At 38.0% G+C, this 12,709-nt stretch overlaps 1 protein-coding gene across 6 annotated transcripts in view; it reads left to right on the plus strand.

Moving 5' to 3' along the window:
* Positions 1-12,709, plus strand: part of LOC118263348 (mucin-5AC) — a 136,479-nt gene that overhangs the window by 121,995 nt on the left and 1,775 nt on the right. For 2 of the 6 annotated variants that reach the window (XM_050705672.1, XM_050705673.1), the window contains 4 exons: positions 8,432-8,569; positions 10,283-10,450; positions 10,554-11,676; positions 12,129-12,663. In XM_050705672.1, coding sequence (XP_050561629.1) covers positions 8,524-8,569; positions 10,283-10,450; positions 10,554-11,676; positions 12,129-12,663 — 1,872 coding nt within the window. In that variant the 5' untranslated portion in view covers positions 8,432-8,523. Of the gene's footprint in view, positions 1-8,431; positions 8,570-10,282; positions 10,451-10,553; positions 11,677-12,071; positions 12,664-12,709 lie in introns of all 6 variants that reach the window. The other 4 variants (XM_050705671.1, XM_050705670.1, XM_050705674.1 and 1 more) reach the window with 3 other exon arrangements.

Raw genomic sequence — 12,709 nt, forward strand, 5'->3', positions numbered from 1 at the left:
TGCCCAGATTTGGGGACGCTTAATTAATTATTTTTTACGACAATTCATCCCATCCTCTTCGCTGTCTTAATGGTGTTTCTCAGCAATTGTAATACAAACTTCTGCGCCTTTTACTTTCTAGCATATTTCACATTTTTTTCAACAAAATGTTCTATTTACTTTTATTGGTATTGCTAACCTAATTACTTCTGTAATTAAAACTCTGATTTTAATTTAATTAATATTTGTCAAAACCAACTTCTACTATTCAATGCTTATGCGATGACTGTAAAGACCTATTATGTCATATACCTACACAAACCAATTCTAAAATATTATCACAAAACCAAACAATTATTTGAAATAAAACATAATACCCAACGACCAAAAAATCAACGATTATACGTAATTATACTGGTAATTCGACAAACGTATATGGAAATAAGGCACTCAGTAGATAAAACAATACGTAAGTCATCGAAAATGGAGAAGAAACATAAAACCATGGTGTAAACAAGTCTCGTAGTCGCCATTCGCACGGAATTGACTTATAAAGGGAACAGTAAACGAAGCGAAGACCCCATGTTTGTCCGAGGGGTGAACGATCGTTTTACACACATCCATTCAAACCAACCAAATTGTATATACGTAGCTGTTATAGCACTGCACTCAAATGGAAAAATTGGATCATTTCAACTTGATATACTTCATGACATTTTCATTTCGAATAAAATGGTAAATCAGACATTTTTATTTGAAGATCTAGGTTGTTATGTTAGTCTATTTCAGATAGCATTAAAATTTGTATAAAATTGTTTACAATACCGAGTCCCGTTTATTATAAAACATTGTAAAGGGGACAATAAGTTACAAGTAAGTTGTCAATTGAGACAATTCTTACTATACATCCTGCTTCTAATATTCTTGCTCGTGACTGAATACTCATAAATATCATTTAACGTATTATTATCGGCTAATAAACAGTATTATTTAACACCTAAGCCTGCTCATTATCGCCATGTCTGCGCTAAGGTGTGAAAGGAATGTGGCGGCCGTCGCCACCTTGTCTAGTCCTTACCGTCTCTAGATAATTCATACTTTGTGTTCACGGTCCCACTTTATTATTGACTAAATTACAAGACAATGTGAACAATAATGGCACGTAAGTATGCAATAAGCGGTGCATTATGTCCCATACAAGTACTTGAATACCGTAGCGACGATTTGTAAACTCGACGCGAGAACACAACGAGCTATGATTTCCCCCCAATGCACAATACCGAGAGTGGCCGACACAGAATCATAGTTAGAATTTGAGTATAACAAACACATGGTAGTTTAAGGCGAGCCGACAATCGGGCGAGGCGCAGCACGTAAATATGTTTGCGCTCAGCCGCGTTACTGTTGCCGCTGATATATTGGATATGTTGCTCGCACCGCGCGCGTCCCACTCTGTCTGCCGCCATAATAAATTTTGTGACAAACAATATTCCCCTGTCCTTTGTCTGCTGTGGTCGCGGACGGCATCGATCGCATTGTTAGAGGGCACAATACCTCCCAGACCTCGCTCTAGGTGCTTCTGTTTTCTAACTCACAATACATAATCAAGGAGGTCGTATTCAACCGCTTTTATTAGGAAACCTGTAAACAGCCTCGCAATTGTTTGGGATAGCTACCTATTTGTCCTAATATGGTTGCGCCTGTAAACAACTACTGAATAAATTTTAGGTAAAATATTTGTTTGTTCCTCCGGTGTTGACTCGTAAATACAAGCTATTATTACAAATTGTATTGTTTTCCTCAGGGGTACATCGCTTCGTACGACCTACCTTTAGACAATATATTTAAGTCCTAGCCATTGCTAACAAAAAATACAAGGCATTGCATAATTTCACGGTCTAATCCGAAAAGGTATGTAAGTATACGGCTAGGCTACATAATTGGCTGCTACTAAGACGGATTAAGTACCTCTCCCGCCCAACGTATTATAATGTGACTAATGTGACCTCCGCTAAGGTTAGTGGAGGTCACGTCATAATGTATTTTGGAAGAATAAGAAGAATTCTGGTGGGTGGGTTGTTGGTGAGCTGCCATAGTGGTAGTTAGTATCTATTGTTCTTTATCTCGTTGCAAACGGTGTCGGCGCGCCTTCGTGCCGCGACTTGACTCGCGCCCATGACTCATGACTGCGATGCTGATCAAAATGCCTCGTGGGTTCGACTTACGAAATTTCCAAGGAGCACCATTTTAACCGAGCTCATTGAGGAAGTTACTCACGGTTTTGTTTTGCAATTTCACATTTAACTGATGCATACTTAGCTTGAACTATTGTGAGCAAGGTTCTCAGGGATTTTCGCTTTGTTGAGACGGATGTGGTACTCGCATTACTCTAAAGACTAACTTAGGACCACTTTGTGTGGTTGCCCGAAAGCGTTGGTACTTATAACGGTAGTGTATTGTATTGTATTGCTGACCAAGGACTTTAATTAATCACAACTGGACTGGCTGCACTCACTTAAATAAATACTACTTAGTTTACACATATTGGTCTATGTATATGACCATCCATTACAATAAGACTAGACAATATTGTACGGGCTGTACACAGATATAGGCTATCAAAATAGTTACGTGTCATTAGTGTAGCAATGGCTCACTGGCTGCTTACTGTTAATACGGAATTGGAAGCAAATAGCCGAGATGTGAGTTTTAGGGCTCGTAAACTTTAATTTATCGCTCGACTCACGGTTTGTGGTACAAACTTGAGACGTACAATACAATAATATTACACCATTCTCACACCTAATGTTCATTGGAACTATGTTTTAAATGATCACAATACTCTCTATAATATGTAGCATGGAGACACAGGAGACATTATATGTATACACAGAAGTTGTATTTAGAAAATAACTAGGATGTATCATACACTTAAAAAAAACATCAAATGTATCATCGTAGTTAAGAAACGTAAGTCTTCTAACCAATCGCATTGACATTAAGTACCCTTAAGCGTTGCGTAGCAATGTCGTAGCGCGTAACCTTTGTCGTAGCCATCAGATATTCTTTCTTAATTCTCGTAGACATTTTCTTAATTATATAAATAATGTGTTCAAACAAAATTAGAACCTACAAATTACAGAATAAAGTACATTTTGGCATTAATTATGTGTGTTACGTTAAATTAATAAAAGGAGACACGTCTGTGTCTAGTCATCTAATGAGACCATGTGAGCCCTTAATTGCATCAAAAATAATTAACAAAGTTATCATTATTAAAAAAATAAATGACAAGAACTAATCTAGGGCCAAGGCGAAGGGAACTTAAAGGTCATACGTTTAAAATCCATATTCAAACAATTTAACTATTGCACGTTCACATTCGATCACGATTCATTAGTCATTTGGTATGTCTAACATGTTCATGCCTGGACCTTTCGTTCCACATGTCGACAATTTGCATTCAATGTAAACGAGACAATAACATGTACGTAATTATTAAGATAAACAGACTGAGATAAGTTTGATTAACTTTGAATGCATGCTTTTTCTTTTATACATGTTTGTGCATCTATTAGATTTAAAATCGATCAAAACACTGTCAAGAAAACATGGGAAAAGTTCAGTGAACAAAATTATAAACATGCTTTGTTTCCTTCTTCCTATTAATATGTATAAGATTTCTTTGTAGATTATAATATTCAACCCCTTTCCACGATGTTTAAGCAAGACATCTAAATTCAATTCCAATTTCGCCGTAAACTGGGAGAGTGCAAAGAATGCGCAAAATGTTCACAGGTTCCCGATTTGAATATGATCACATCAGCAGGTACGCCATCACTCAGGCACAGTCAGATCACGTCAAAGTAGTAAAATAATAAAACTTTATCCTTCACGTCAACGTTTTGAATAAAATGCAAAACGTGTCTGGGATGCAGCCAAAACGGCTCGGCGTACCCCGAGCCTCGGCCCCTTCTCATCTGGAAAATTGTGCTTTCCCAACTAAACCGTTATTTATTACCAACTAGTTGCCGTACCCTCGCATGCAGCGCAGATTATTACACGGAAATCAACTTAACTGCTGATTTAGAATGAATGAGTATCTATGTGCTTGCAACTTGTTCTGCGCTAATATGCAGTTCGTCGTTAGTTCGTTTAAATTATAGGAGGCTCAACTTAGTACTCATATCGCTTTAAATGTCAATTACAAAGGGAATACCAATGTGATTTTTTTATTTATTTTTTATATGCTAATTATGAGACAGAACTGTTAATTTGATGTTTAAGATTCTGTGTGCTCGTATCAATTTGCAAGTCTAGAGCGTGTTTAGAATCATAAAAAATGTGTAGGTAAAATACTTCTCGTGGAAAAGTGACAAGCTTTTAAGGAATTTTGCGCAAAGTAAAATATTTTAAAAGAAATATAATATTTGTTCGTAATCCCCAATAGCGAAAAGTGCAACGTGTAACCCGGTGCGTCAGTGCCCGTCCTCGAGAGCTTGTTTACTTAACATAATATTCTGCGCGGACTACGAATTCACTCGTATCCTTGCGTTTTATTGAATCAAAAACCTTCGCTACAAATGCATCTAATTCAGTCCCTCCACACATAAGTACTGAACTTTCTCCACCTCTACAAAACTCTCACACAAACAAAGAATAAACATTAAGCTTTTGTATTATTTACGGTCATTTGTATCAGTTCTGCTTAGTAAGTTCTTTATCGGTTTCAGTCGGGAGGGCATTTCTGTGGGCAGCCCTTGTTCACCCAAACTTGGAATATAAATTTGGCCACGAGCCTGCGCGTTGTTTGTCCGACAATAGGCACGGTTGCCAACATAAATTATCGGACAACATTCGTCTCTAGTTTACCGACAACGATCGACAAATATTTACATACCTTGCTAGTACAGCCACTGATATTTTTCTAACGAAATATTCTTTCTCCCTTGAGTTATTTCAGCAATAATACACGCTTCTAGAGACAGCCTTTTAGATATATGAAAACTTTATCGAGAGTAAGAAATAGGATTGAATACATTTTTCCTCATAAGCAAAGCGAAGAAATGATGCATTGTCGCGCATCCTTACATTTCCAAGGCGAGGATTAAATCCTTTATAAGACGTCTGGAAATCTGAAAAGAGGCTTACACTTTCTGTACTGAATAGAAACTCGTAAAACATTCTGGAAAATCCCGATTTACGTCCCCATAAGACGTACACCTGAGTAAAATAGTTGACTACTTTACTAGTTGTAGTTGTTGTACGCAGAGCATTTGTACGACGATAAACTTTCTTCGCGTACTATGTGCTTACGAATGTAATGCGATCAGTTTGCCAATATCGCGTAATAAAATACGAAAATATTCCAGTGATTTGAAAGTTTTTAAACGTTGGAAAGTCCGCCAGTATTTCCCTCTCACAGTGTTGTACCAAACTGCCCATCCCAAGCTCATCATATGATATTTCCCTAATACCTTTTGAATGAGAATAGGAAATGATGATAGCTATTGTTAATGATTTCTTCAACGTGATGACTTGCAATAGCGATACATACCGCATCATACCAGTGATTTATCAGACATAACATAATAACAACATATTTCCATTCGTGTTTATTTCGCAACCTTGGGGTAATTATTTCGAGCTCGCATATCCAGTAATTCAATTAAACCTCATTAGCAATATTTGTTTGGTAAAGTTTTGTGAGAAAGTCTGAACAAAAATATTCGTAGCTATTCATTATTATCTTCCGTCCGTACTGCCTTCCGCTCTTTTGTGCAATTTTAAGGTTGCCTCGCGCAACTATTACGTTGTACAATTTAATCAACATCTTTAATCAATGCAGCGGACGCCATCGGCGTTCTCAAACAACAATATTTTGTTTGTTATTTAATTATCACGTACAATGCATTTTAATACTTAAGTATGTATATTGACGTATGATTTTCGCTTAATGACAATTTTGGGTTGTTTTGATGTATTATTTATTAGGGCTGTCATTACAGATTCGGTCGGTATAAGTAGTGCGTATAATTATCGTGGATCATGCGGGGTTGTGGGAGAGTGCGCACACTCGTGTATGGGCGTACGCCTCATTAAATTTTGTTTGAATAGAGGGATGAACCGACCGGCTGCCTACTTGGTCAGATACAAGTTGAACTGTTCGCAAATAAAATCTCTAACATTTGGTGTAATAAGGAAAAATAAATATTGGATGCCTCATTAGTAGCGCGTTTAGCGATACGTCTACCGAGAAAATAGTTCTAGGTATTCTAGATTGGAGCTAAATAATCATAAATAGTCTAGAATAATGTCCGCAACTATATTTTAGTAACTCTACCTATACGTTTGGAGAAAAGAAGACATGTTCAGTTATATAACAGACAAACATAAATCACTATTTCAACAGAACTTCACTTCAAATCCACACACACAGGATAAGCTCTAAACAAATTATGTAACAGCAGACGGCCTTCTACATCAGCTAACCAATTCCGGAAAGCGCAGTTATGTACTCGTACATCTATTACGTTGACAATACACAATAGGAACAAACGTTCACAAGTTACACCGGTTTTCGTTACGTCTGAACAAGTTCCTTTCAAGTACATTTTGCACTTCACTTAGACAAAAGTAAGTTCCGTATCTTAAACTAGTTATATGGTAATCCACTTAGAAGATTCAAAATCTTTTTTTTTTGGTAAAAAAAGCGTTTCCCCACATTAGGATTTTCTCCTGTGTCGTAGGTGCGTTTACAAACATACAAGTTCACATGCACATTACACCCAGACCCGAAACAACAATTTGTGGATCACACAAAGAGTAGACTACCCGTTGCGCGGCAGCCGGTTCCCAGCCACCGCATCAACCGTGCAGTCAAATCTAAAAGAATTATTTAGCAAGAAGACTAAAAAAGCACAAAATATCATCCCAATTTGTTGTGCTATCGCTACCGGTATAGGAGCATCGGCTGAATAGTTCCAGACGGGAGGGAGCCACAAACATCACCGCTCCATCACCGCGCCATCTCGCGAGCAAACACTTGCATACCTCGGCCATTCACACACACACACACACACTGAACCCCCAACACGGTCACAAAAGGAGGCAGGCTCTTTCACAACGTGCCAGAGTCCTGTCTTATGATCGAGTACGTAATGGCTGCTCATTCAAACCTCATAGGATATAGGAACTTAGAAATCAAGTCTACCGTAGCTTACTGATCATCAATTAAGGGTTAGTGAGGTAAATTCTAGTTATGTCTTGTTCACCTTTCAAAACAGTCAATCAATTGGTAATTTGAACATCATCGCAGCACACTGAGCTGAGGTTATCCAATAAAGGCGTGCTCAAGTTGGTACATAATAATACGCCATAAATTCCCTTACCCGTTGCAATGCACTCGGTGCCAACAATCGGAACTCACTAAGCATTCAAATGGTTTCAATACGTTCCGCTATGCAGCCTCGTCTGAGCCGGTGGTAGGCACAATGGATGCCAATCTGCCCGGGAATTTGGCTTGGACGCATCCACCTATACATGTAGAGTCCCTAGAGATGTCACGTTGAGAGGTGCGGTATGTACTTAATTACATGTACTGACGTCCACAGTCCTTACTAGATCTTTGCTCCAAACAGACTCGAAATGAAACGGACCTGAAATGGGCTGTCTCTTTAAAACTATTCAGTCAAGACTTTATTCAAGAATTCAATCAATAAACAACCATATTTCTGAGTACTCTCGCTAATGTTTGCGGCCTTAAGATTAGTCCCTCGAATGGCGCCTTCAAATGCCAAAACCCCACAAAGGATGCCAATCGTGAATTGCCAACCGTAATCATTGGGAACATCGTAAATTATACAGCTTTATAAACAGGCGGGACTGAAATGTACTATAGCGCTTTATAAATAAGGGATTTAAAGATAATGAGTGAAATACTTAGAACTCGCACAGATAATGAAGTCGATACTGCTAAAATAAACAACATAACTAATTATATGAGCTCTCAATTCATTATACAAATCATAACCGAAATCAATGTAAAATATTGTCACCGACGGCGTAAATGATTGCCGATAAAATATATCCGAAATTGAATTAAAACAACAACGTTTTAATGTGTCGGGAATACCATAATAATTACGGAGGCAATGAGCAATCGGTCAAACATGTTTATATTAAAATTTGTATTGGTTTTGTGCAATGAAATCGGTCGCCCGCTGAAATGAGACGGGTGACCGTGGCCCGACGTTTTGCATATCGACTGATTATTTTGTCCGTCGATGCGTTGCGGTTCACGGGTTGATTTCGTATTCATTCATACGAACATTAATAGCTACACGAATTATATTCCTCTGACATACATTTTGTTTTATTTTTTGTTGTTACTTTTTTGTACCACTTTCGTAATATTTTGCAAATACTTTATAGTTGTTTTGAATTGTTTCAGGTTCCACCACAGAATGAGGTTGTACTGCGGTACAAGAGCGCGACTCCACCAGACATCCATCTAATTTGTGAATAGTACAAGAATCAAACGCCATGGATCGAAAACTATTTGCTGTTTTGGCGATAACCGCCCATTTATGTAAGTGCGAACATTTGATTCAATACTAACTACACTTTTCTAATTTTCTAAAAGGACACAGCAATGAAATAATATTAACATTCTCTGAAACTTCATCTATAAAATTTCATAGCATTTTCTCTACTTAGTACCAATACACAAAGTAACAAAGTAAAAATATCTCAGTCATACGATATTTCTGGTAAACATTTGTGTACTCAGTTCTATCGTAATAAAAGCCAAACTATACTTACATAGAACTACCCCAATATCCGAACTAATATCATGAATTCCTGCGGCAGGGTATCACAGGAGTGTATTCCGCAGAATTTGTTTAGAAAATATTATCCCACAAATATTTCCGATGACGAAAATATTCCAATAAATTCATATTACTCTCGCAATGTAAATACATTTGAAAAAGTTTGAATAGAACTTACGAATGCGTAAATAGGGTAAACATGTCAATACGAAAACTCATGAATAAGGATTATCGACTAACAGCTCGTGAGAATATGTGTGAATGTGTATTAGAAGGACAAAAACACAAAGTTTTGGGACAGAGTAATTTAAAGTACATAGATTGGAATAGAGGACGAGTGTGATCCTCGATCCGTATCTAAGGTGGACTATCTCAGCCCACTTGCCAACAAATGGTGCGGAAGTAACAAGGATATAGCGACACGATTCTGGAATTTGTTACTCACTTCCCAATGCCAGAGGCACAATTGAAATTTTATATTGTTACGCGCACTCGGATAGAAGTCAGTTTAGTAGATACGTCTCGTTGAAATACGTAAGATACTGACTGTTATGTGGAATGATATTTTTAAGTAAGTAATGTCGCGATATAAAAACTGGGAGGTCTATTTGAATTTGAAAACAATTTAGATAATACATTGACTCAACTCTTTTCACTAAATGTTGTCATTAAAACATGTCACACATAAATAAGCTCGCAGAACTTATTTAATTGATATTTGTGTGAACTAGTAGGACGGAACCCATTATAGTTTACGAAAGTCTATTTGTATGACTTCAATGTGCCTATGTTACGGAAAACAATAGTCACAAGGTCTTTGTTTTACAAATGTATAAAGTGAATCTCTCTTTGGTAAAGTACCAATCAACCACGTATTTCCACCACGTGTATAAATTAAAATAGGGATTACGTTATAATGAATGACTTGATCAACGTAGTCAACAAAAAAAAACACTTTATAAAATTCGCACGCCCAAACACAGCCATGTCATTAGTCACAACCCACATTCGAGGCGAAGCTCGACATTTGTTTTCATATCAACCACTTTTTCTTAACGTTCACACATCATTAGGTTAACTATAGCCGTACCTCGACAATGACTTTGTTTGTAAACACTCTCTCTTTTTTAAGCCATATGAAGGTACTATCACAGATCATTTGCCAGCCAATGGTACCGAAGTAACGCTGTTACTGGCTTTTCGCCTTTATCAATACATTCTGCTCCGAGTTTTCATCATAAAAACTCTCGCAAGCGAGCTTAACATGAAGTGTTCTTAGTTTGATCGGTTATACAATATTTAGATAAATGTTCTATGAAAGTCAATTAGCTTTTCTGAATAGATATTGTTAAAATATAATCGAAGTAGACGAGCACACATTAAACGTAACAGCAAATCATGGAGGCTGATGTTAGAGGTAACCCTTACACCGTCTATGCAGTTTATTAATATGCTCAATTTGAATATTACAGGTAGTTTGTCCCTGGCTGACGGACCCGTTTTCGATGGACAAGGCAACCCAATCAACGCCGCACCCGCTGGCAACTTGCTCACTCAAACTGTTTACGGTTTTCTGGACTTCACCACAACTATTGGCAACACAGTCATGGTCTTCTCACCCCAGTCTGCTCCACCACCAGGTCAATTCTTTGTTTTATCTACAGTAACTTAGATAACTTTTTTGTTTATTTATTTTTGTGATTTGAAATAGCGAACTCACAATATTGTTTTCTTTAATTCCAGAACCACCGAAAACTGAAAAATCTGTTCAAGAAAACATCATCGAAACAAAACCACCTCCACCATCAGTCACCAGTATCAAGCCTGAAGCGATCAAACCAAGCAAAATTTCCGATAAAGATAAAACTAACAAACCCGCCGCCCCAGCTGTGGTATCTAGTGCTGTCTCAGTTGTATCGTCCCCACCGAAAAAGGACAACAAATCTCCGAATGTACCTAAATCTGTCGCAAAAGAGCAAAAACAAATCATAACTAAAGTTGAAGTAGTCGCTGGTCCGTCCAAAATCGTTGAAAGCAGCTCTCCTAAACAATCGTCCCAAAAATCAAACAAACAAAACTCACAATCGAGCAACAAAAACAAGAAAAACGATGGTGTGAAATCTGTTACCAGTGTTGTAAGCAGCAAAGTTGAAGTAAAACAAGGACCTCCACCATCTATTGTTAGTTCCAAAGTCAGCAGCGTTGTTGCAGTTAAATCTAGCAAAGCTGAAGAAGAGCCTGCCATCTTGATTACCAATAACAACATCGGCGAACCTGAATATGACTTTTTGTCGCGTCAACCTTCTGAGTTTGTTGAAGAAACATACAAAGTTATTAACATACGACCCTCAAAGGTACCTGGTCAAAAACACAAGCACGGCCACAAGAACAGGCATCAACCGACTCCACCTCCAGAAGATGATGATGACCATCCCCTCGGCTTGGTAACAACGCTCGGAGGTACGATTGTTAAGGATGGATTAACAACAGTTCATGAAACTAGCGTCATTGGTACTTTTATATCTGGTAAATACGCTCAGGTACTGAACAGCAATTCTAAAGTGCTGCCACAAGCAGGACATAGAGGAAAAATATCTCCTACTCCAACTCATCGAATCTTGAAGACAGTTGGACCTTCGATATCCAAAAATCATAGGCAACATTTGGAACCGACCCCATCCATTAATGATGATGATAGCAATTATGGAAAAACGACACGGCGTCAAAATAACGGTGGAGGATCCTTCAAAAACCGTCACCGAGTTCAAAACAACAATGCAGATACTGAAAGCCACAGCAGCCCACCTCCAGCCCAGAGCAAGAAATTCAAAAACAGAAACAATAATAATTCACAACGGACACAAAGGTAACATATTAAGAATTAATTTTTGGCACTTTCTCTAAGGATACTGACTTCCTAAATTATCACCTTTATTAAAATACTCTACTTTTACCTCTGCTTTTACTAAAAAGAACTGTAACATTTAATGCATGTTGTAAGGATTTCAGATGATTTTTGCTAATGTAACTTTTCTGTTAAGTCTTTGTAACCCCTTCTATTAATCATACATATTATACATAGATATAGATATAATAACATCATCAATTCGACACATGACCGTCATACTATTGCCGACCATCCTGTCTAAATTATTTTCTCATTGCATCTGCATGACTTCTGAGCTGATGAATAAAGCTTTAACGTAGTTAAATAATCACTGATCAATGGATCATCGGCAATTGTAAATATTTTATTTTCAGTACACGGTTTGGTCGCCCCGTGAATACGCCTCAACTGGCAACCGTCTCTGTTTTCAGTGAAACAGCGACTCCATCATTTTCCAACAGAAGGAAAGGCAACCGCAACTCTGGACATAAGACTACTGTGTCAGCCTCGAGCAACAACGACAGCCAATCGAAACGAGGCTTCAAACCTCGGGTTCAGCCTACACCCGTTGAGCAAGTGACCCCAGCACCTACTACCAGTGTGTATAAATTTAAGTTGAACCGCGCCCCGGGATCAGGTCGCTGGCAATACAAAACGAGTCCTAAGCCTAAAGTGACTATTCGCAAGCTTAACGCTGATGACGAGCAGCCAACAACGCCTAACTCAAATCCGCTTCTTGATGATACGCAAAGCAATGATATATCGCCGCAAGCAAGGTCTGATAATGATTTAGAACTATCAGGTTCACAGAGTGGTCCCGGTACTCTCCTTGAAAATGACACCGAGGACAACTCTATTGAAAAACCGCCGCCAGTGGAAACATTGAAAGTTGAAATCTCTACTCCTGCTGATTTCCGAGATGTTTATTATGAAATTGCTACTATCAAGTCTCCTTACACCTTCCAGGTAATGTATCTGTCAAATACACACTGACTTTATCTTCAACAAAATT

This window comes from Spodoptera frugiperda, chromosome 27, assembly GCF_023101765.2.
Source record: "Spodoptera frugiperda isolate SF20-4 chromosome 27, AGI-APGP_CSIRO_Sfru_2.0, whole genome shotgun sequence".
NCBI lineage: Eukaryota > Metazoa > Arthropoda > Insecta > Lepidoptera > Noctuidae > Spodoptera > Spodoptera frugiperda.